The sequence below is a fragment of the Odocoileus virginianus genome, chromosome 30 (genome assembly GCF_023699985.2).
Source record: "Odocoileus virginianus isolate 20LAN1187 ecotype Illinois chromosome 30, Ovbor_1.2, whole genome shotgun sequence".
Classification (NCBI taxonomy): Eukaryota; Metazoa; Chordata; class Mammalia; order Artiodactyla; family Cervidae; genus Odocoileus; species Odocoileus virginianus.
In genome coordinates this window covers 39,434,204-39,460,696 of record NC_069703.1, presented here as the reverse complement: position 1 = coordinate 39,460,696, position 26,493 = coordinate 39,434,204, and the positions used below count along the sequence as shown (strand labels likewise).

Below are 26,493 nucleotides of genomic sequence, written 5' to 3'. Positions count from 1 at the left end.
CTTGCATTTCGAATGGACCTTCTATAGTTATGCATGATTTTGTAACATCATGCATTTCATATCTGAAAAATATTCGTTGACTGAATAATCCAAGTCCTTCAAATGCTAACACATTTCATTGTAGTATTAAAAGAAGAGAATCACATGCATTAAAGTCATCACCAACTCCATCAGAAAAGTCTTTTAAGTATTTGGAGCCTGTCAAGACCACGATGGCAAATAGAAGTTTTACAAAATTCTGATTTTCTCTTAAAAGCTTGAATTTTCTCATTAGCAACAAATAGTCAGTTGTTTACCAACCCTTAAAGGACTGGCTCATTTCATTTTTTCAAGAAAATGTATGCCAAACAACCAAATCTGAATAATCATAGTCATTAATCATAGTTATTTTTTCAAGTGAAAAAGGTGTTGCATTAAAAAAAAGTAACTAATTCAGCTGAGAACGTAAAACAATTATACAAGTGTTTTTCCTCAAGATAACTGTTGTATCTCGGTATGCAGTACAAGTGCTTTCTGGGTACTTCCTATTAAATCACACAGAATATTAAGCAGAGTGTATTTAAGATTTAAAAGAATCAATACTTTTTACTATTTATCATGAAAATTTTTAACTGAACAGGCAGATTTTAAAATATTTCATCTTTTAACTGCAAGTTAAAAAATAAAGTGCATCCTAGTGAAGCATATAAAGACTAGTAGTACAGTTTGGTGCCAACTGCCTTGATTTGTGCTCCACCATTTCAACAAAGGGCTCCCCAGGTGGCGCAGTGGTAAAGAATCTACCTGCCAATACGGAAGACACAGGAGACACAGGTTCAATCCCTGGGTCAGGAATATCCCCTGGAGTAGGAAATGGCAACCCATTCTTGTCTGGAAAATTCTACGGACAGAGGAGCATGGCAGGCTACAGGCCATAGGGTCACAAAGAGTCAGACATGACTGAAGTGACTGAGCGCACACCACTTAATTCAAAGGGTGGTTATAAAGATTAAATATGATATTATACACAAAGTGCTTAGCATGGTATCTGGCACATAATAACAGACACATAATAATTAGCTGCTTAGGATATGATGATGATTATGTCAACAATGCATAAAATAATGCATTAAAAAAACAATGCATAAAAAAAACAATCAAACATTGCATGAAATTTAGACTGCAAAGTCCTCCCAAACCTGAAATTCTATTGTGATCAAATATACATCGAAATCATCAGAGACAGAAGTAAGGCATCAGTCATAATCCAACACCACTATTTTCTGCTGTTGTGCTCCACAGCAGCAGTAAAATATTTTCTTTTACCATTTTGTTGATTGCTCAAAGATTATACTACTATTAATAAAAATTATTTTAAAATTATTAGATAAAAATAACACTTCCCTACAATCCTGACATTCTAACAAATAATTTTAATTGATTGCTTCTTTCTACCACTTACTTTTGTGTACATGTATTTGTGTGTGTGATTACATATTTTACATACATATATAAATTTCTAGAATTATAATCAGAATATAAATAAGTATCTTAGACACATATTTTGGGCTTCCCTGGTGGCTCAGCAGTAAAGAATCCACCTGCAACGCAGAAGACACGGGTTCAGTCCCTAGGTTGGGAAAATCTCCCGGAGAAGGGAATGGCTACCCACTACAGTATTCTTGCCTGGGAAATCTCATGGACAGAGGAACCTGGCAGGCTATAGTCCATGGGAATCGCAAGAGTTGGATATGATGTAGTGACTAAACTGCCATCACCAAACACGTATTTAAGGACAATACAACATCCTTTAAGTTAGAATCATCAACTAGTTAAAAGTGATTCATTAGTGGTCTTAGATATCAGAGCATTGTAATGTATATACCCAAACTTGAAAAACAAATCTTGGCAATTCTCTGTAGAAACAGCGTGATCTCATGAGAATGGGGTGATTGTAATAAAACTACTGTTACATAGATGAAAGACTCTAAAGTTCTTATTATGGTTCTCATGACTGAGAGACCGGAGCCTACAGCGGGAATAAGGCAACTAGAACTGGGGGACCTTAAGTTAACACTCTCTTATTTGAAGCATCTGAATCCATGCAATCCTATTGGAACCACTCTAAGGAAAAGAAGATGGTTCAACAGCTAGATAGACTACTGTACGACCACTCAGGATTTCTCAGCAGTGTGACCTTCTGGGGCATCCTAGCCTAATTCATGCTAACATAATTCAAGGTGCCAACTCAAGGCCAGGATCAGACATTCTCCTTGAAATCCCTAGGCAGCTTATAAAATTTAACTGGGAGAAGTCACTCAAATAATAATAGGATATATGGTAGGAATAAACACATTTTTCTGGGACTTTAATATTAGCTAATGTTTATTAAATTTTTACTATGTGTAAGACATTGTATTAAGTTTTTACACCTATGACCTTTTCTAATCCTATGGATCACCCTATTTCCTCTGAGGTAATGATCTCTATCAAACATATAAGGAATCTGAGGTTCAGAGAGATTAAGTGAATTACCTGAGGTCACAAGGCTAGGACCAAGCAGAACAAGAATTCAACCCAGCTCAGTCTGACTAAAGCCCTTGTTCTTGATCACTGTGTTATACCTCTCACATTACCAATTATTTTCATGAAAAAAGAAAAAATTAGTGAATTCAAGAAAGAATTTAAAAATATCTTCATGGGTTTTATGAGCTCTCTTAAGTCTATCCTTGCAAAAAGACCCCAAGTTAAGAACCTCTGCTCTAAAGATCTCGAGGTATCTAATACAGTATAATACATTTAAATCTAAAAAACAAACAAAAAAAAGGTAAAAGGCAATAGTAATAATAGCTTCCATTTATTGAGCACCTACTATGTGCCAGACACTCTGCTTAGTGCTTTACATATATTACCTCATTTAGTTTTCATCCAACAATACAGCACCCATTACTCTGAAAACTTAGGTTCAGAAGGCTTAGAATCCCAAAGAACTGGGAGGGAACTGAGCTCAAAATGACTCTTTCTATGTCACCAGTTCCCACGGAGGCAAACACTAAAATCATCCCAAGATAAATCAAGGATTTATACCTATTGTCAAAGTAAAGACAGACCAAATCCTGGAGACATATTTACCTGTATGACTTATGCAGTTCCATGACCTTCTCTTCAAGTTCCTTGGTCTGATTTGGGGCCAGTTTAAAATCACTAACATAATCTGTGCCATGGAGTTCTGGGTCATAGTCTCCCAGCTCAGACTGGATAGTATAAGAGCCTAGTAACGCTAAGGTTGCAAAGGAACAGGGCAGACGTCCTGACACTATGTCCTGCCGAAGCTGAAGACATAGGTAATACCTATAGCCAAAAGAGAAAAGACGTTACTATGTCGGCGACGGAAACAATAACAAAATATAGAGAGAGAAAAAGGAAGAAAATGGGAAAGACAGGGAGGGAGGAAGGAAAAGAGCAACTAAGTAAATATGAGTTAATATTAACAACTGTTCAATCTAAGAAGGTATATGGTTGTTCATTGTACTGTTTCAGTGTCAGATAGCCCAAACTGCGTTCTTCCAATTTAATCATACCTTCCAGTTTTCCTGTTTGGTAAAAGAGTCTGAACTGGCTAACTCAGTCAGAACAAGGGCTAAGGAGGTCAGGGCCATGATTAATTAGAATCATATCTTGGCTTTGACTATAAGAAGATATTGAATAACATATGCACCAGCAATCATTTTTGCTGTCTATGATTAGTCACTACATACATGTCTTTTAAAAAGTCAGAGCAATGCCAATTAAATCGTAAGAATCTTCAACTCCTCTAAAACATAGGTAGTTAGTACAGAATTTTAGGGATTTGTTATTTGAATATATAATAAACCTTAACAAAGAAAAATGCTGCTGCTGCTGCTAAGTCGCTTCAGTCATGTCCGACTGTGCGACCCCACAGACAGCAGCTCACAGGCTCCCCCCCCATCCCTGGGATTCTCAAGGCAAGAACACTGGAGTGGGTTGCCACTTCCTTCTCCAATGTGTGAAAGTGACAAGTGAAAGTGAAGTCGCTCAGTCGAGTCTGACTAGTAGCGACCCAATGGACTGCAGCCTACCAGGCTCCCCCATCTATGGGATTTTCCAGGCAAGAGTACTGGAGTGGGGTGCCATTGCCTTCTCCGAAAGAAAGATGAGTAAGTAACAACTCTAAGAGAAAGTATTACTTGTGAAAAAGAAATAACCAAGATAATTTTTTCAGGCAGAAATATGGCATCTCAACTTCAAGAATGTACTAAGAATAACTAGATAACTTTTTTAATGGTATAGGCACTTCACAGTACTTAACAACCAGACTTTTTAGGAGTCTTAGGTTATTCTCTTATTTGAGAGAATATATTTGTCTGAAATTAGATGGTTGGCAGCAAAATCAGAATTAGAAAGTAGTTTCTCAACAACAATTCGATTGAACAAACATTTGCCAAATAACTACTATGTACATATAAGGCTCTATGTAAGATGCTATGAATAGAAATACGTACTATAGTACTTTTTATTAGATACTGTTTTTCCATTTTCCCTTTTTGCTAATATTTACATAGAATCTAATAAAGGACACTTTCTTAAAAGGAATCAGTAAGCTGTTTTTAAAGAGATTTATTTCATAAATAAATTTTTATTTACAAGATTTATTTCATAAATTAAGCAGGCTCAAAAATTACTGAGAAAGATTCAGTTCACATACCTAACCCTACAATTTAAAAGAGGAATAGGAGGAAAAAATAAGAAAACTGAGACTTTAGCTTTTTTGATCCCTTAAGAAAGAACATCACAAGAGAAGAGTATTTAAAACAAAAAACAGCAGAGCTATTTGCCACTCTGTTTGTGTCCTATTCTTTGGAGGATGGTATGATTTATTGAGTCCCTGTCCACAGCATGGCATAATATCCTTGATAAGCAAGGTTAATTCCCCACCAATTTCCTCCAGGTGAGCCACAGATATTTGAGGTTTTTAGGCTCACTTATTTGTAAGCCTGCCTTGAAGTAACTAGAAACTTTTTATCTTAGGTTTAATAATTCTTTAATTCTGAATGAAGAACTCCCCAGACCTTATGATAATGAAATTACTTATTACATATTTAACTTAATACATTATTTACCTTGTTATATCTTCTGTTAACTGCGCTGGGTCAGGTGGGTAAAACTTTACATTAAATGTGAAATTCCAAGGGACACCTGTAAAAAATAAAGAATTTTATACTTATGTCCAAGTTTCTGGTTGTTAGAATTACCTAAAGACATTTTTTTTAATCTTTTTTTCCCCTGAGGTCTTCTAATATTGATACTTTTTTGCTCTGTGGATAAAATACTACCTTTATTTAAAAAGAAAAATAAGAAAGTTGTTTAGAGACCATCTAAGAGATTATCTCATTTTTTATTACCACACTTAATAGTTTTGCTTATAAAACAATATAAGCAAAATAACATGAAACTATCCTCTAGGTCAACATGTTTGTAGCAATGGTTTTCAAAATGTGATCTATATACCACTCTGGGCCCTTAAAAGTTCTTCAAGTGATTCATGGATGTTTCCTTTTGGTATTGGCATTACTTATTTGTGACATCTCTCAACATTATGTCAAATAAACAAAAACATTCTTCCCATTCATATGGGTGAGATTAGGAGATTACTTTAGAAATAAGAAGGAAGAGGCAATATATGTGGCTCTTAGAAACTATAGTTCTAATAAAATATTTTGGGTATGAAAACTACAAGAGTTCAATCCTAAAACTCATACGCAATGAAAATCAGGGGTTATGAGTAAAAATTTAGTGGAGAATGCATTTCAATTTCTCCAGCTATATGCTGCCAGTTCTAGGTTTTTTTAACATGACTGTTAGTTTCCCAAATGGTAGTGACTGATCTTAGTTTGATTGGTTATGATGCTAAGAGATGCATTTTGTTCAGTAGTTACTGCATTACCAGGCACTAAGCTAGCTCTCTTATATAAAGGTAGGTACTACTATTAGTTCAGTTTATTTATAAAGAAACAGAGGCTTAATAAAATACATAGCTAATGAATCCAGGGTTCTCTTACTCCAAACCCCATGCTTTTAACCATTGGACTCTATATCCTATAACATACATCTGTTTCAAACATTGTTCTGTTTTACATCCATAGTATTTAATCTCCAAATATCATTTTTATTACTATTGGTTGCAATGACAAAATGCAAATTACAACCTGAAGTAGTTTGAATGCCTTAATGAATATGTAGTTTTAAACATCTGAAACATTTAATACAAGAGTCTCTTGGAAATGGTTGAAATTTTCCTTCAAAAATTGAGTTAAAAGGCAAATTCCAGACAGTACAACAAACCTGTCTCAAATCTAGTCACTCTTAATGTCTACCATCAGCTCACTTTTAATGCTTCATATCCCCAAAACTTTAAATGGAACTTAGATAGAAAAGCAACCACATAATTATTTCTGATAAAAGGGGCAAATGGATAGGGGGGTAGTATTTACAGTTCAAATATTGTAAAACATTATCTATTGTTTCATTTTCTGATATGATAAAAATATCAATCTAATCACTGTTAACTCATAATTCCCATATAGGCTTTAAAAAAAGGTGACTTCTATGCTACCTATAAAAAAAAAATGTACTGGCTAAAACAAAGCAATATGGGAAACAAGATAGCTAAAAGAATGTTCAATAAATGTGAATTCAGCATTTAAGAACTTTAAACATAAATTTAGTTATTTCATAACATATAAATGGCATTTTTTTAACAGGGTAGGAAGACTAACATTAAGGGAAGCAAATAAGCAATAGTCTACAATGTGTAATTTTTTTTCCCCTCTTTGAGCTAACTGATATAAAAAGCTTGATATCACCCACGGTTGGCAGGGGAAATAAGTACTTTCTTCTATTGCTGATGTGAATATAAAATGGTACAACACCGCAGAGAACAACTGACAATGTCTATCAAAATGTAAAATGTATGTACCCTTTTACCCAGCAGTTCCACTTCCATAAATGTATCTAAACACACTTAAAAGTGGTCAAGTGATACATGTATAAGACATTGTTTGTAACAGCAAATGTCTGGAAACAACCTAAATGTATTTATTTAGCAAGAAAAGATACATCACCATTACAGACTATTGAGTGAAAAAAATAATCAAGGCAAAGAACAGTACATATAGAAAGCAACTGTAAAAGTTGGGGGTAGAAAAAAGTATATATTACAGGAATGATTATCTAGGCAAAGACTGTCCCTATAAGGATACACAGTAAACAAGGTATAGTAGCTACAAAACTAAAAAGGGGAACTCCTGGGGAGAGAAACTGAGAGGTGAGGCGGAAGTGGTAAGACAGAGACCCATTTTCACTATACACTCTTTTATACCATGTGAACACACTTTGTGTGTGTGTGCACGCACACACAGTTTCTAAAGGATAATCTTTGTCTCCCACTATAAAGGAAATTCCTGAAGGTAAGATTTTTTTTTTTTCTGTTTTATATATGGTATATACCCCGAGCACCTATAACAGTGCTTGGCATATCACAGATGCTCAAGAAGTCTTTGTTGAGTGAACAAATGACATAACGTAACTGATCTCACAGCTTTGTTGTGAAGGTCATATGAGAATGCTGCTGCTGTTCAGTTGCTAAGTTGTGTTCGACTCTTTGTGACCCCCAGGGACTGCAGTTTGCCAGGTTCCTCTGTCCTTCACTATCTCCCGGAGTGTGCTCAAATTCATGTCCATAAAGTCAGCAATGCTATCTAACCATCTCATCCTCTGTCACCCTCTTCTCCTTTTGCCTTCAATTTGTCCCAGAAACAGGATGTTTTCCAATGAGTCAGTTGTTTGCATCAGGTGGCCAAAGTACTGGAGGAAATCAGGACCGATTTCCTTTAGGATTGACTGGTTTGATATCCTTGCTGTCCAAGGGACTCTCAAGAGTCTTCTCCAGCACCACAATTTGAAAGCATCAATTCTTCGGCACTCAGCTTTCTTTATGGTCCAACTCTCTCATCTGTACATGACTACTAGAAAAACCATCGCTTTGACTATAAAGACCTTTGTTGGCAAAGTGATGTCCCTGCTTTTTAATATGCTGTCTAGGTTTGTGAAGCCTTTTCTTCCAAGGAGCATGTGTCTTTTAATTTCGTGGGTGCAATCACCATACCCAGTGCTTCTAGAGCCCAGGAAAAGAAAATCTACGGCTGCTTCCACTTTTTCTCCTTCTATTTGCCATGAAGTAATGGGACTGGATGCCATGATCTTAGTTTTCTGATTGCTGAGTTTCAAGCCAGTTTTTTCACTCTACTCTTTCATCCTCATCAAGAGGCTCTTTAGTTTCTCTTCACTTTCTGCCATTAGAATGGTGTCATCTACATATCTGAGGTTGTTGGTATTTCTCCTGGCAATCTTGATTCCAGCTTGTGATTCATCCAGCCTGGTATTTCACATGAGACATTCTGCTTATAAGTTAAATAAGCAGGGTGACAATATACAGCCTTGTTGTACTCCTTTCACAATTTTGAACTAGAAAAAATTGGAGACTGGAAAAGCTCTAATATTTTTTAACACTAAAATTTTTGCCTTCTACCTCAGCAAAACTTTAATGACGTTCCTGACAAAAGTACATAATCTGAAGATTCATATACCATGAGGAAACATCAGACAAACTCAAAGTGACCACTCACAAAATAACTAGTCTGGACTCTGCAAAACTATCAATGTTATGAAATATTTTAAAGACTAAGGAATTGTTTCAGATTAAAGAAAACTAGAGCAATGTGACACCTGAATGCAAAGCATCACCTTGCACTTTTGCTATTAAGAATATTATTGACACAACTAACAAACAAGGTCTATAATTTATAGTATTGTTTCAATGCTAACTTCCAGCTTTTAGTAATTGAATTATGGCTATGTGAGAAAAATCCTAGCTTTTAGGATAAGAAAACTGAAGTATTTAGGGGTAGAAAGCTATTGCAACAGCAATTTACTGTTTTTTCTTTTTTTTTTTTTTTTGTCATTTATTTTTATTAGTTGGAGGCTAATTACTTTACATCATTGCAGTGGTTTTTGTCATACATTGAAATGAATTAGCCATGGATTTACATGTATTCTCCATCCCGGTCCCCCCTCCCACCTCCCTCTCCACCCGATCCCTCTGGGTCTTCCCAGTGCACCAGGCCCGAGCACTTGTCTCATGCCCCCAACCTGGGCTGGTGATCTGTTTCACCCTAGATAATATACATGTTTCAATGCTGTTCTCTTGAAACATCCCACCCTCGCCTTCTCCCAGAGTCCACAAGTCTGTTCTATACATCTGAGTCTCTTTTTCTGTTTTGCATATAGGGTTATCGTTACCATCTTTCTAAATTCCATATATATGTGTTAGTATACTGTAATGGTCTTTATCTTTCTGGCTTATTTCGCTCTGTATAATGGGCTCCAGTTTCATCCATCTCATTAGAACTGATTCAAATGAGTTCTTTTCAATGGCTGAGTAATATTCCATGGTGTATATGTAGAATTCACATAATATTAACCATTTCAAAGTATACTATTTAGTACATTTAATGATACAATTCATTGGCATTTAGTATATTCACAATGTTGTATAAACATCACCTCTATTTCAAAACATTTTCATCACCCACAAAGGAGACTCTGTACCCATTAAGCCTTGCCACCCTCCTCCGAGCCCCTGGAAACCTCTAGTCTGCTTTCTGCCTCTATGGATCTACACTTCATATGAATGGAATCAAACAACATGTGGCCTTTTATGTCCGGTTTCTCCCATTTAGCATCATGTTTGAGGCTTATCTATGCTGCAGCATGTATCAGTGTTCCATTCCTTTTCAAGAATAAATAATATTCCATGGTATATATGGAATATATATAACATTTTTTATCCATCATCCATTGGTGGACATTTGGGTTGTTTTCCCCTTTTTGCTATTGTGAATAGTGCTGCTATGATGCAACTTACTCTTAACTGGTTCAGAAAAAATGTCATGTGTGTGTATAAGTAAAGAGAAAAAAAGATAAAATGAATGTAGTAAAATACCAACATCTGAGGAATCAAATGTATTCCTGAAGGGTATTGAGGAGTTCTCTGCACCACTCTTTCAACTTTTAAGTCTGAAATTATATCCAAACATTTTAATTTCTGCCTTCTAAGTACACAGGAAAACAGGAACTATCTCGTACACTATTGGTGGAGATGTAAACTATTACACTCAATTTAAAGGACAGCAATTTGGCTATATCTGATAAAACTGAAAACAAACATACTCTATAATCTAGCAATTCCACCTTAAGGTATATAGGTTAAATCGGGGGTGTTTTCAACTGTGAACTCATGACCCACTGTGAAATCAGTTTAGTGAGTCAAAATCAGCATTTTAAAAAATGAAATAGAGTATAAAAGAAAAAAAGTCAGAAGAGGAATTCCCTGGTGGTCCAGTGGTTAGAACTTGGTGCTTCCACTGCCAGGGCCCAGGTTCAATCCCCAGTCAGGGAACTAAGTAAGACCCTGCAAGCCACATGGCACAGCAAGAAAAGAAAAAAGTCAGAGGATATCACTTATAGTAAAGATTAAGAACTGATTTGTGAAATTTTCTTTTCAACTGAGATGAATTTCAAAGAATGTTCATAAGAAAAGCTAGTCACTATGACTGCTATATAATTTAATTTATATATATAAGAAATGCGGGTTCGATCCCTGAGTCAGGAAGATCCTCTGGAGGAGGGCATGGCAATACAATCCACTATTCTTGCCTGGAGAATCCCATGGACAGAGGAGCCTGGCAGGTTACAGTCCATGGGGTCACAAAGAGTCTGACATGACTGAGCTACTTCAGCACATAGCACATGATGTTCAAAAAGGTAAAACATAAATTTTAATATTTCAATATTTATTGTATGAAACATTCATACATCAGGTACTAAAAAAACATTTAAAAAATACAATGGAATCATTAACACAAAATTCAGGACCTCTGCAGGGGAAGGAGAGGGGGATGAATTTAGAAGGAGCAAACTCTGGGCTATAGAATTTCTTAAACATAATTTGTGTTCTTTTATATATCACTGTTTTTCAGAAGGCATAAGTATTTCTTGCTTTTGCTCTGTGCTATGTCAGAAAGAGATGGAAGTAGCTAGCCTAACTCAGCAGTGGAGATCGCTCTCATTCAGAACCAAGGAAGTTAAAGAAAGCTAAAAATTAAGCTGGGAGAAGGGAGAGAGACTGATAGACCTTAGAAGAAAGTTCAAATGGAAAAAATTAGGTTGGAGGGAAATTAAAAAACACAGACAAAGCAATACTGTCTATTGTATTTGGGTATGTATATGTGAAAGAAAAATAGAACATGGACTGAATCACTCCAAATTCATGAAAATAAATTTCCATGGACAGATTTTGCAGAGGAAAACAAGAGAGATAAACCTTACCTGTACTGTTCTATTTTAAATGTAAAATGTTAACCCATGTTAATTCTGGGGGTGGGTACATGGGTATATGCTACATTAACTCAATACTTTTCTATATTTTTTTGAAATACAGAAAAAACTTTGCTGGTGAATATCTATTACAAATTTAAATATTCATACTTTTTTATTCTACTTCTAGGAATTTACTACAGATACACCTAGGTGCATGAGTGCTAAGTGCTAAGTCACTTCAGTCATGTCTGACTCTTTGTGACCAAATGGACTGTAGCCCATAACGCTCCTCTGTTCATGAGATTCTCCAGGCAAGAATACTGAAGTGGGTTGCCATTCCCTTCTCCAGGTCTTCCCAACCCAGGGATCAAACCTGGGTCTCCTGCATTTCAGGCAGATTCTTTACTGTCTGAGAAACCAGGGAAGACCTATCGGAGTGGGTTGCCATTTCCTACTCTAGGGAATCTTCCCAACCCAAGGATCTAACCCTAGTCTCTTGTGTCTCCTGTGTTGGCTGGCAGATTCTTTACCGCTGCACCACTGGGGAAGTTTATATATGTTCACTGCAACCCAATATATATATGGTGCTAAAACTTTATAGTCATTGAAAAAATTTTAACAAATGAAATGAATTTATATATGTTAATATAAAGAGTATCCAACTTATATTAAATAAAGATTGCTTGCATATGCATATTAAACACATATAGAATATACATATTTATCTCAAAATATATTTGAAAAGTATATTATATATAAAATATACACATTAAATACATATTTATACTAAAATGTATTGTCTATATACACTTAGAACATCTCTGGAAAGAACACAAGAAATTAGTTAAAGGACAGGGGAAAAAGGGAAATTTATCTTGTTTCATATTTATCTGGGTCTTTTAATTCCATACTTCATATTTAAAAATTTTAAACTATTAGTACATATGACAGAATACACAGAAAACATAATACAAAACAATGTACAACATAACTGTACTTTTGAAAAGCAAAATTTATATATGCCTAGAAAAATCTTGCAGATTACACCAATTTAGTAGTGATCCTATCTGGAGGGTAGGATTTAGAGGTCTTTTACTTTCTTCATGATATATTTTCATTATGTTTCAATTTTTCATGAGTATATATTACTAACATGATAAAATTATATTTTTAAAAACCCAAAAATCTTTGTATGGACATCAACAATGGAATGGTTCCAAATTGGGAAAGGAATACATCAAGGCTGTATACTGTCACTCTCCTTATTTAACTTATATGTAGAATATATCATGTGAAATGCTTGGCTGGATAAAGCGCAAGCTGGAATCAAGACTGCAGGGAGAAATATCAATAACTTCAGATATGCAGATGACACCACCCTTATGGCAGAAAGCAAAGAGGAACTAAAGAACCTCTAGACGAAAGTGAAAGGGGAGAGTGAAAAAGTTGGCTTAAAACTCAACATTCAGAAAATTAAGATAATGACATCCGGTCCCATCACTGCATGGCAAATAGATGGGGAAACAACGTAAACAGTGACAGACTTTATTTTCTTGGGCTCAAAATGACAGCAGATGGTGACTGCAGCCATGAAATTAAAAGATGCTTGCTCCTTGGAAGAAAAGCTATGACCAACCTAGACAGCATATTAAAAAGCAGAGACATTACTTTGTCAACAAAATTCCGTCTAATCAAAGCTATGGTTTTTCCAGTAGTCACATTTGGATATGAGAGTGGGACCATAAAGGAAAGCTCAGTGCTGAAGAATTGATGCTTTTGAACTGTGGTGTTAGAGAAGACTCTTGAGAATCCCTTGGACAGGAAGGAGATCCAACCAGTCAGTCCTAAAGGAAATCAGTCCTGAATATTAATTGGAAGGACTGATGCTAGAGCTGAAGCTCCAATACTTGGGCCACCTGATGCGATGAACTGACTCATTGGAAAAGACCCTGAAGCTGGGAAAGATTGAAGGCAGGAGGAGAAGGGAACAACAGAGGATGAGATGGTTGGATGGCATCACTGACTCAATGGACATGAGTTTGAGTAATCTGCGGGAGTTGATGATGGACAGGGAAGCCTGGCGTGCTGTAGTCCATGGGGTCACAAAGAGTCAGACACGACTGAGCTGCTGAACTGAACTGAAAATCTTTGCAATAGATAAATATCAATCTTCTCTTTGGCACAATGAAATATTTACATTTTGATGCTAAAGTTTTTGTTACAGATACGGTTTTTCTTTCCCATATTGAAGGAAAGAGGTTTACTATTTTGTAAAGTTATTAAAAAAAAAAAAAGAAAAACACTTAAGTTATTTTTCTTAGCAAGAGTTTTTTCCTCCAATAGCTTGGAAGATAATCTACTAGATATTCTTCTCTACTTATCATAAACTCTGTTTTAACTTTTCTTCATAAAGAGTTTTCTTGTACAATCATTTACTCCTGAGCAATATTGAATATAAAAAGTACCCTCATTGAAAGGGGCTTGGAATCATGTTTTTTCTTGTCATGTCTCAACTATTCTGAATATTTTTTATTCTGACTTGCATTTTAAAATGAGATTTTACAGGCAGGGAACAAATATGGAGAGTTGCCAGTCCAAATTAAGAAATATAAATAAACAGGGTCTAAAGGGAAATATTTTACTGAAACAAAAGTGTTTTCTTTCAGAAATAAAGGAAAAACAAAATTTGTTTTCAGGTGATACAGTTACAACTTACTAATCATGATTAATAACATTTACTGCAGTTCCTACAAGTTTTTTGAAAAATAAACAAAACTAAGGACTTCCTTGGTGGTCCAGTGGTTAAGAATCCACATTTCCACTGCAAGGGGCATGGGTTCAATACCTGATCAGGGAACTAAGATCCTGCATGCTGTGGTCAAAAAATAAATAAATAAAAATAAAGTTAAACTAAACTAAAAGGACATCTAGTCATAAACAGGAGGGAAAAAGTCTCTACCTTTAGCCTACTGGGCCAGGGGCTACAAAATACCATGTATGTGCTTAGTCATGTCTGACTCTTTTCGACCTCATGGACTGTAGTCTGCCAGGCTCCTCTGTCCATGAAATTTTTCAGGCAAGAATACTGGAGCGAGTTTCCATTTGCTATTCCCAGGGATCTTCCCCACCCAGGGATCGAACCCGCATTTCCTGCATTGGCAGGCAGATTCTTTGCCACTAGTGCCACCTGTGAAGCTCATAAAAATACTCATCTAGACATTTTCAAGCTAGAAAAACCTATCCCAACATGCAAGTCTGAGCATGGTGTCCAGCAGTATTTTGTGTCAATGGGCTTAGGGCGAAGAGAAAGCCACAACGACAAAAGGGTCACTGGCAAAGGATTTCCATTCTTCGATTCTTTTTGTTCCTTCCACAGTTCCTTACATAGTTTGATTTGAAAAAAGACTGCTGAAAAGGAACAAAAAAGAACTACAAAGAGGAAAACATGGAGAAGGTTAGAACTCAATAGTCCAGGACAATTTAAACAGAAAAGGATCAGGCAGCAAACTCCCAACTGCAGGCTGCTATGGTTTCAATCACTCCCATTTTGAAAACTGGCTCCAAATCCTTTTCTTTTCTATTCTTTGTTCGTGTCCATCTTCTGTTTCTCTCTGTCATTCCTATCTTCCCCTATTTTGCCAAGTTGTCAAAAAAAAAAAAGAAATCAAGATCTGACCTACATCTCAATAGTGTCTACCTCTGCTGTACCTTTCTATTACGGAATCTCTGCCTTTCAAAGGAAGGCTTTATCTCAATTTCAAAGCCATAGGCCATAGCCAGGATTCTAAAGTGACTCACCACCAGAATAAGGTTGGAAATCCTCTGACCTACTTTAAAAAAAAAAAGAGAGAGCCATAAAATGGCTATATTCACTTACCACGAACTTGCTTTTTTATTTCTTTGGCAGAATCCAGCCATGTCTGTAAAAAGAAGAAAAGGCATTCACATAGAACTCCAAAATACATTAACCACAGAGAAGCAGGGTTACTGACCATCTCCAATAGTGTCTCCAGGTCAACCTACATTTCCAACATTCTTTGCATTTGTTTCACATAGTATAGCACTTCTAAACAGAGAAACAAGGAGTCAGACAATTGGGCTTGAATCCTAGGTCTACTCCTTCCTGGCTTAGTGATTTTATGCATCTCTGTACCTCAGTTTCCTCATCTATTAGAGGAAATAAAATGCGATATTAGAGGTAGTGCCTGCCTCAGAGCTATTGTGAAGATTAAAAGAGTTAATATAAATAAAGTTTTTAGTAAATAAGAAATGTTAAATAAGCACTTGCTATTTTTATTATTCTGTAAAGCTCTACAACTAGGTTTATTGATGTCACCCAGATCTTAATTTTTCCTCCAACTCTAACCTCCAGTACCATTCAAGTTCTCCATGTCATCACAGTACCTGATACACAGTTCGTGCTCAGTTAATGTTGACTGAATGAATAACTATTTTGCTTTCTCTGATTACTCTTGCCCACACTAATTTCTCCCTTCACTGTTCTCCAACCACAGTTAAAGTCTGCACACCACGAAGGCAGGACTCCTCAACCCACCGTGGACCATGCAAAATTAACAGCACTTTAAAAGAGCCTCACCATTTCATAGGCAACTTGAGAAATGTTTAAAGACAGAAATTTCTAAATTGAACTAAGAGATTTTTTATTGACATAAGACATATACAAAAAAGAACATAAAACATATGTACAGATCAATAAATTATCAAAGTGAACATATACCATTTTCTGCACCCTAGGAGCCCATTCCATGCCTCCTCCCAATCCCCGCCCCCTCATTGTTCCCTCTTCCAAAAATTTAGAATGGAACTTCAGTTGTATTTAGAAGAGTAAAGTGTCTCTTCCTCACCCTGTACCACCAAGGGCAGAGTCCAAGGTGGCCATCCCCTCCCTACCAAGGAGTGAGCTTGATCACCACAGTCTTACATTTGATTATATATTACTTTGAGGGCTCCTCTGGTGGCGTAGATGGTAAAGAATCTGCCTGCAATGCAGGGGACCCAGGTTCAATTATTCAATTCAGAGCATTTTATTTAGCCAAAAGGTATTGGTAGAATACCTCCGTGTGCTAGGCACCAAAGTTACAGAAAAGGATTTAAAAATAGTGATTGTCCTTAAAAAATAGTGCTTGTCCTCAAGGGGCTGTCAGTCTAATGGAAGAGGTGTGCGTCAGTCACTCAGTCATGTCTCACTCTTTATAACCCCACGGACTGTAGCCCGCCAGGCTCCTCTGCCCATGGGGATTTTCCAGGCAAGAATACTGGAGTGGGTTGCCATTTCCTTCTCCAGGGATCTTCCCAACCCAGGGATCAAACCTGGGTCTCCTGCATTGCAGGCAGATTCTTTACCATCTGAGCCAGCAGGGAAGCCCATAGAAAAGGTTAATAGTGAACAATCAATACATCTTTAATTCTTAGAGACAGTTAGAAAATGTTTCTCAAAAGAATGGGGGAAAGGCCCTATGTTTCCCGAATTCACTAGTCCACTGACTTCCCCAGAAGAGGTTCTTGCAAACATGAGAGAAGCTGAAACTAGATGATGGTTCAGAGACATCAACTTTTTTGCCCAGAAACATTTTATCTAAGGAAGGGGGACAATAAGCCCTTTTTTACATAGCCAGATTTGTACTTTGCTGTATAAACAAACAAATTCAGCTTTTATATTGGACACTTGTAACATTACTTTATACATAAACATATCAATTAATATAAATAAAGCAATTTAATGTTTTCTCATTAAAAAATAAATAGGGTAGTAAGAGCCACTATAAGGAAATAAAACTTGCTGATACGACAGAGGGCAGATGACCCGAACAAAGGCGAAAAGTTTTCAATGCAACTAACAGTTTTGTACCAATGTAAGCCCTGGAAGTTCAACTGTAAACTGAAAGAATTTTCATTGCTGAATGCCTTCAGATGAGCGAGTTCCCAGCAATTTAAGAATATTTGGTTCACAGAAAAATTATAACAAGTTAAAAAAAAAAAAAGTAGGCACTGGCACTCAGTGACTTCATTTATATGCCAAATTCAAGTGTTCTCAGCTACTCTAACATAAACCTGAATGGGGTACACACACATAATATAAAAACATTTGATTTTATCTCCCTGAGATTGTATAACACAAAATACTTCTGAGTATTTTTCTCAGTTCATGGGAGAATTTTCTAACAGCTGCAGAAAGCTTTTCGCTGTAGTTTTAGAGACATTGTTTTTTCAGCTCAGTTCAGTTGCTCAGTCCTGTCCAACTCTTTGCGACCCCATGAACCACAGCACACCAGGCCTCCCTGTCCATCACCAACTCCCGGAGTCCACCCAAACCCCTGTCCATCGAGTCAGTGATGCCATCCAACCATCTCATCCTCTATCGTCCCCTTCTCCTCCTGCCCTCAATCTTGTGGTTTTAGAGACATTGTTTTTTAGTTACCTTCAACCTTACCTTATTAAGTTACACTGTATCTTGGAGAGGCAGGCATAAATACATTCTTAACAACAATAAATGAGTTAAAACAATTTTGGCAACAAGGGCCAAGCTAGTTGCTGCAGTTATCCGCTTCAAAATCAGCATAGGAAGAAATACAAATATATGTCTGATAATAAAAAACAGCAATTTGGGGAGCTCAGTTTCTTATATTCCAAGCAGTCTTCTCACCTTTGAGGTTGCATTATCCCAAATGGCCAGACCAAAGTAGTCTTCCTCCAAAAGATTGAGGTGTTCACACACTCGTTTAAGTAAGTCTTGTCCCTTAGCATGTTTCTGCAAAGATATACATATTTTGATTGAGGTTTCCACTTATTCTTGTATTTATCATGAAATAACATAAAATGTCAGGTTCCAATTTCCTTTTTTCTCCTTGGTTACAAACACTTTCAGACGGCTACCCAGTGTAAATAGAACAAAATAACAAAAATCCTGTTTCTTAACTTGTCAGTTTAAATATGCAACACAGACATGGTTGCTTGGAAATGGTGCTACAATTCAAAGCAAAATCCCACATTTCCTGCATCGAGCATCCCCCGCCCTCCATCCTAAACATTACATTCTTTATTTTTGGTGCGATATTTCCTGAAGCTTGCTATGGGCTCCTGTCAGTCACTGTGAGCACCTGAAATAGCTAAATCAGCTGTCGACTCTAATAGTTAACAGTGGCTATGGAAATCATCAGACTATCATTCCCAGATCAAAAGCCCCAAGTCAATGAGCTGTGTCTCAACTCACTGCCATCTCTTTCAGAAAAATGCATAAACTATAAGATTTTAGATGCTCTATAGACATTACTCTCACAATTGTGCTCCAAATAATTTCTTAACACTCCTCTACCTAGAAAATCAAACCACCACCAACTTGAGATGCTTGTATTAACATAGGCGGATTCTTTACCAGCTGAGCTACTAGGGAAGCCCTATATAGCATAGATATTACTCTTATAATTGTGCTACAAATAATCTCTTAAAATTGTTCTACTTAGAAAATCAAACCACCACCAATCTGAGATACTTATATTCCTGTTTATAGGGAGGAAATGACGTAACTTAGGGGCTGAGATTTAGAGTCAAAAAGTCCCAGCTTTTTCATTTACTAGCTAAACAACGAGAGCTGATTCAATTATTATTTCTGAACATTACTTTCTCATCTGTAAGATGATAAGAATATTTATATCTGTCCTACCTAACAACTGGAAATGTTGAAAAAATTAAACATGCTAATACCTTCTGAGAAATATAGTTTAAATTTTTCAAAAAATTAGAAATCATTGGCACATGTACACGACACATACCCTTCTCTCAATGAGCTATTTTTAATGACTATTAGTAATTCACATAGTTGCTAAATCATTTTTAGACTTAACCCATCTACATTACATCATTTTCTTCATTTTCTCCCTTCTATGTTTCATTCTAAAGGACAGAGATGATTTGGGAATTCTTCACATACAGGTCCCTACTCTCTTATTTATACTTCCAAAATTCAGAAGTTCTAAAAAGTAAAAGGTGATGTTTATTTTGCTTTTGTTCAAAGCTCATCTGAAGGCAAATTCTAACCTGATCCATTATGGGTTAGTTTTTATTTTTATTTATCCAACTTAGAGAGAATCTTCATATATTTTGCCATAGAAATAACATGCTTGGTCAAGTGCCTACTGCTACACACTTGGCTGGGTGTATTATAAAATTTCCAGAGTATGTACTTATTGCTTTTCTAAAGCCCCAAATATTTTGAATACCGAAACACATCTGCCCCCACATGCTTCAGATAAAGGGATTCCTATCTAGATTTTGATCTGAGTGTGAAGAATGAATGTGGAGTAGCTCTCTCCATCTCTAGACTAGTTAGTAGTGAGAAGCAGAAAGAGCAGACCCCAAGTCTCCTTTAGTTACCAGGAACAGTAGCCATTTTTAAAATGCAACAGTGTGTTTTTCTTGTTTTTCAAAACTTCAAGAGGGAATTTCTATTAATAAATACAATATAATATTTTAGACTACTTATTTGTGCTTTGATATATTTGCATATAAATAAATCAAATTAAAAATAATGTTATATACCTAAGATACAAGTATATATGAGTTATATGTATTAGAAAAAATCTCAACAATTGATTTTTATCAGGCATATTATAATTGATAATTACTGCTCTAATTTAAGAAAACAGCTGATAGATTTTCAAGGATTTTCACTTGCCGTGAAGTAAAAGAATAATTGAAATATTAATAACTCTGATTTTTCTATTCTTGATTCAATTATTTATTCTTCCTGGAAATAATAGAGAATTTTAACAAATAGCATTACTTGATGTAAGTTTTTTATATCCTATCTCATGGAGCTAAAGAAATACATAAATAAACTAAAGCTTATTAAAGTTTAGATCTGGGAGAGCAAAAATGAACATGTAGTAATTTTTTTTTTTTTTACAAATACAATTATGGGGACTGCTAGACCTAGAAACTGAGGCTATCCTGGGAAATCTAGTCATGAAAGGTCACTCTATAAATAATCTTTTTTATTTCTTAAAATTATTTTGGGTTATAAAAGTAACACTCAATTCACAATACATATATTTGACAGATATAGAAAAAACTGGAAAAGAAAATAAGACTCACTTATAATCCTTCCACACCTCCACCCCCCAAAAATCACTATTAACATTTCAGTCCATAGAAACAGTCATTATATAGGGTCTTACCTCAGACTATGGCACCACTTTATCCAATCCTACATGAAACAATCTGTAAGCGTTCTAACTACTGGAAATCAAAATGTCCTCACCTCCACCACACATTCATAAACTGTGTCGTCCAACAGAGAGACCTTGCAATGCATGCTTCTATGCCTTCTGATGGATTTCTGGGAAGCTTTCAATTCTCTCTCTGCTTTTGATTCAGGATCTTCTTCTTTTACTTCTATTTTAGAGCACTCCTCAAGTCCTCCTTCTTCCTTAGTCTCAAAATCTGGATCTTCTCTGTGTTCTTCCTGAGCAGGCTACATAGCCATGACATCACCAAGTCAGTAATAAAGACACTTCACAAAACATGCTGTACACTTGTTTGCTTATAATATGGCTACCAATAAAAGCACTAACTGAAGAAGAAAACTGTTAAAACAAATACAAGTTATAAGAAGATTAAATAATTATTTTCCATATAAGATATGATCTCCCCAAAGATCCACAGACTCTGCTAGTCCCAAAACTTTATAAGGTAAAATTTGTTCTTTTTTTTCCTAAAACTGAAGTGGGTAGCCATTCCCTTCTCCAGGGGATCTTCCCGACCCAGGGATCAAATCTGGATCTCCTGCATTGCAGGCAGATTCTTTACCAGCTGAGCCACTGTGGAAGGCCCCTGATATAAGGTAAAATTCTATCTTCAGGTGGAATGTCATTTTTCAAATCAATAAATGAAGGTTTCAGGTAAACTAGAGCATACCAATCTGTTGCTGTCAGCACTATATATTTTTACTAGCTATACCATTATCTATTCTTAAACTCTATCAAGACTTAAATATCTTTGCTCCTTGCTCCTCAATTCTAATGAGGTAGCCTTATGAATTGCAAAACAGGCTGTTATTAGTCATGCGGTCTAAATTTTATGAATGGCTAAGAGGGGTTCTCGACCAATTTAGAGAAAAGGCAACAGATGTAGTAGGCTAACAATTGCAAATACTAATGATCTAATTTTTCCTAGGTATAAACCATGACAAATGCAAAGAAGATTCAAAGAAGCAAGAGACAGACTGAAATCTAGATCCCCTAGGGCAATCATTAAGTCATTCCAAAGTAACACAGGTAAGTGAGACATTTTGGCATACCCCTACTTACTTTTAACACAATAAAACTGCTGATTCTTAACTAAACCTCTCTAATCCTTTTCTTTCAAAAGAAAACATAGCTGACATTGGAGAAGGATTTCATTATTTGGCTCCTGCTCCTGGTGGCTCAGATGGTAAAGCGTCTGCCTACAGTGCGGGAGACCAGGGTTCGATCCCTGGGCTGGGAAGGTCCTCTGGCAAAGGCAATGGCACCCCACTCCAGTACTCTTGCCTGGGAAATCCCATGGACGGAGGAGCGTGGTAGGCTGCAAGGGGTCGCAAAGGGTCGGACACGACGGAGCGACTTCACTTCACTTCCTCCTGCATTAGATACTACTGAAGTGAAGTCGCTCAGTCGTGTCCGACCCTTTGCGACCCCATGGACTGCAGCCCCCCAGGCTCCTCTGTCCGTGGAATATCCCATCTGGCCTATCCCCACTCTACCAGTATCTTCATGTCAGTACCCTGTTTGTTGCCTTCATAACATTTATGACGATAAAGAATTATTTTGTATTTACTACTTTTTTTTGTCTCTTCCATTAGACAATAAAGTTATCAAGACTAGGGATCAAGTTTATTCAATAATAACAACAACAAACATTTATACAGAAATTACAATGGGTCATTATTGTTCTAAAAGCATTACTTATATGAACTCATTTAACCCTGTGGGGAATGTACCATTATTATCCCCCCTTGACAAATAAAAAATTGAAGGCAGAGAAGTTAATTAGGTAGGATCATACAGTCAACAAGTCACATACCAGTCAGACTCCAGAATTCATGACCTCTTTGCTGTATTGTAGTTTTTTGTTTACCAATCAATGTCTGTCCAGCTTAGGGCCTGGCACACACAGGTTTTCAGTAAATTTGGTGAGTGAATAAAAAAGTATTAAAAAATGATGCATGGTTTCCAAAAAACCCAAAGTACCCTAAGGCCAGTGCAATCCTACAATGCAAACTCAATTTTATTTTATTTTTTTTTGCAAACTCAATTTTAAAAATCCTATATAGAAGAGGACCATTCAAATGAAATTCTACTATGAAATCAATGAATGAGATTTTAGTTAAATCTAAAATTTATCATCTGTATCAACTTAAATACAAATGTTATGATCTTTAGACAAAACAGACTAATCCTGATTCAAATGCTAACTAAAACAAGATAGAGATTTTTCAGTACATAAAGCAAAGGGGGGAAAAGGCAGCTAAAACCTCTTGAAACTACCAGGCTTCCTGAAACATAATTTAACTCCTTTGGCATTCCTAAAATTAAATTAAATTAATGACACTAAAATATGTGGTTTCTCTGCCTTTACTGTTTATATATTTTTATTAACTAAGTAATAATAACTAACATTTATTTGGTGCTTATAGTATGTCAGATATATGTATCTTTTTTAATCCTCATAATGCCCAAGTATGGTGAATTTTATTATCCTCATTGTACAGAGGAGAAAATAAAGCAAAAGTGTCACTTGTCTGTGACTGAATCTTCTAATCATATACTATAAATAAAACTTTGTCTTCAACCTACTTTCACTAATAAGTGAGTGAGGTCGCTCAGTCGTGTCCGACTCTTTGCGACCCCATGCCTCCTCCCTCCATGGGATTCTCCAGGCAAGAGTACTGGAGTGGGTTGCTATTTCCTTCTCCAGGGGATCTTCCCAACCCAGGGATCAAACTTGGGTCTCCCGCATTCCAGGCAGACACTTTAACCTCTGAGCCACCAGGGAAGCTGCTAATAGCAAATATATAATAACAATTTTATCCTAAATTTTACTTAGAACTTTTAATATGCAAGCAATATTTCCAGAAATACATATATTATTTTTTAAATCTAATAAAACTATATAGCCCAAGTCTGAAACCTATAATGGAAACATATAGGACTTACACATTTTACAATGTACATAATGTCCGCATGTTTCAAAAATAAAATACTTTGAAAATAACTCTTAATTTGTAATTTATTAAGCCTGAAAACAAATGACACTCCTAGAAAACAGTTTGAATTGCAGTACTAATATTTTCCAAGTTTTTTGGACAGACGACCAGACTCACAACTCATTCTCAGTTTAAGTACACTAAAAACTAAGCCTCCCCACAACTACTATATATTACAAAGGTGATATAAAAGAGCTAAATTTCTTCATCTATCTCTTACACTCTGTGGAAATATGATCTAGCTGTAGAAAACAACAAAGATAAGGCAGACATGGTTCAAACTTATTACCTACTTCTGGGTGGCCTGAATCTATCCCAAGGCTTTTATAAAGATTTCTGTAAAAGAACTATGTTTGTTGATAAATTATCCCATTTCTAATAATTCCACTAAAATGAACTCTAAACCACTTCACTTCCTTCCCCCTCACCATTAAAACTCCCAGACTTGTTCCATTATTGTAGCAAAAGATAAATTCATTTGATACATTTCTTTCATTTTCTCTTTTTTTATTTAGACAGTATAAGTATCTTTTTTTAAGTCTTTATTGAATTTGTTAAAGTACTGCTTCTGTTTCATGTATTCTTCTTTTGGCCAGGAGGCATGTGGGATCTTAGTTTCCCCACCAGGGATTGAACCTGCGACCCCAGCGCTGGAGGTGAAGTCTTAACCACTGCACTGCCAGGGAAATCCCCAACATAAGTAAGTATCTTGACCGTGTGAATTTCATTAGAGCAGAAACTCCAAAGCATTGTGTTACTTATTACTAACAATACCTAAGTCAACTAGCTAGTAAGAAATAAAAACCAAATGTTCTTGAAGGAAAATTGTTTAACTTGCTTTCACCTCCCACTCAATCGCATATCCTTACCTGAGTTTCTGCACTGCTTAATGAATGGAGATCCAAGGATGGGTCTGTTTTGAGCTCAGGTTCAGGAGCTGCAATTGGGGCCTTTAAAATGATCTCTTCATCAAGACTAGCTCCAAATTCTATCTCTTTCTGACCTCCTTCACCTTTCTCTTTAGCTGACTCTACTTCTTTGCCTTCCTCCTCAGACACCTGAGATTTAGGCCTTTTGAGAAATGAGGAGAACAGCCGTGACAGGCCCCTGTTTTCTGATGTCCGCTCCTTGTTCTTGGTCAAGTCTTCATGTGTCGGAGTGTCTCCATTAGATGTTTTCAGCTTCTGCTCACACTGATTATCCCCCTCAGCTGCTGCTTGAGAAGCCTCTTCCAACTGAGTTTCCTGTTGACCGGAGTTTGTGGCTCCCTCACCCTCTTCCTTCTGTGGTTGGTGCTGTGGATTTTCAGCCTCAGCCACTAAACTCTTCTCTGTTGTCATGATGTTGCTATTAAAAAGAAGATGGCAAAGGGGGGCTCTTAGAAACAGAACGCATTACTGAAGGCAAAACCCTCAATCAGGTCAAGTGTGACAGAATTAGTATTTTTAGGTATTTAACCACCAACAGACAGTGCTCTCGTCCATTAAACAGGAGACTTTCCATTAAAGCACAAAAATATCTTACCTATACATCCTGGATAAATTATTAATGCTTGACTTGCTAAAGTTATGACATAGAGAAATTAGCTTAAAATAGGACCCCCTGAAAGCCAGCTTAGTGAAATGCATATTTTAAATTCAAAGCTCAAAACTATGTATAGCACAGTTTTATCCTTCCTAAAAAAAGATCTCACTTATACACTATTCTTTGACAGCATCAATCTTCGGGTACAAGGTTTCTAGAAATTATCTGCAAAATTCTCTACATCCCAAGAGATGATGGGATTAAAAGATTCCTCGGCTCTCCAGTCTTATTGTTTATATTTCTCAGAATGCATATTAAGAACAGAAATGTAGAATTCTGATCATTTGTTATCAGACTTGACAATAGCAATGACAAGTATACAGTTAAAATAATCACAAAACAAATTCTTAGGATTTTGTGTTACAACATTAAATTGCCGAAGTCTCTGACTTTAAATTTTTTAAGCTCTTTTCTCCTTCTGACAAATATGATTTAGAATACTCTTCATTTTTAAGAGCAGCAGTGAACTATTACAAGAGAGGAAAATAGAGAGATAATAGAGAAAAATGAAGATGCAAAATAGAGAAGAAAAATATTGATTAGAAAGCAAATACTGATTCAACTGTAAGAGAAGAGAAAGCAAGCTGTAGGCCTCACATATTTCAAACTTGTTGGTTTCTAGTCTCTTTCTCTCAAAACTCTCAGTACTATTAGTCAAGTCACATAATAACGCCAAAGAGTAATGTCACTAAAGGGTAACCACCACACCAGGGAACCACTGAGCAATGAAGTCGACTAATAATGACCTTACACTTACGGCTATACCTAAAAGTACTCCACTCAAAAACCAGTGTTTACAATGTCTTTGCTTCTGCTCCATGCTGTTTAGATGAAGTGATTTAATTCGGAGGCTAAAAATCTGAACTGATGAACCATATTTGGCCAATTCCGTCCTCAGACCCTTTACACTTGCTGTCTATGATGTTCCACTCCTGGATATCTGAAAGCTGGTCCCTTCTCATCATTACTGCCTCTGCTCAGATGTCACCTCTTTAGAAAGGCTTCCCAATCACATCCTATCTAAAATAATGGCCCTCCGGATGGTCTCATAGCATTTATTACTATTTACAATTATCCTGTTAACTTGTTTACTGGTTTTTGTCTTCTTTCCCCCCATTTAGTGACATTACTCTTTGGCATTATTATGCAACTTGACTAATAGTACTGGGAGTTTTGAGAGAAAGAACTTAAAATTTAAGTTCCATGAGAAC

General features: G+C 36.2%; 1 protein-coding gene across 20 annotated transcripts in view; it reads right to left on the bottom strand.

Moving 5' to 3' along the window:
* The window catches only part of EPB41 (erythrocyte membrane protein band 4.1), a 178,929-nt gene that overhangs the window by 73,098 nt on the left and 79,338 nt on the right, over positions 1-26,493 (bottom strand). For 17 of the 20 annotated variants that reach the window (XM_070459042.1, XM_070459043.1, XM_070459045.1 and 14 more), the window contains 6 exons: positions 24,568-25,045; positions 20,714-20,926; positions 18,101-18,205; positions 15,314-15,356; positions 5,121-5,196; positions 3,112-3,330 (listed from right to left, as the gene is read on the bottom strand). In XM_070459042.1, the coding sequence (XP_070315143.1) occupies positions 3,112-3,330; positions 5,121-5,196; positions 15,314-15,356; positions 18,101-18,205; positions 20,714-20,926; positions 24,568-25,038 (1,127 nt within the window). In that variant the 5' untranslated portion in view covers positions 25,039-25,045. Of the gene's footprint in view, positions 1-3,111; positions 3,331-5,120; positions 5,197-15,313; positions 15,357-18,100; positions 18,206-20,713; positions 20,927-24,567; positions 25,046-26,493 lie in introns of those variants that run through there. The other 3 variants (XM_020869270.2, XM_020869273.2, XM_020869268.2) reach the window with 1 other exon arrangement.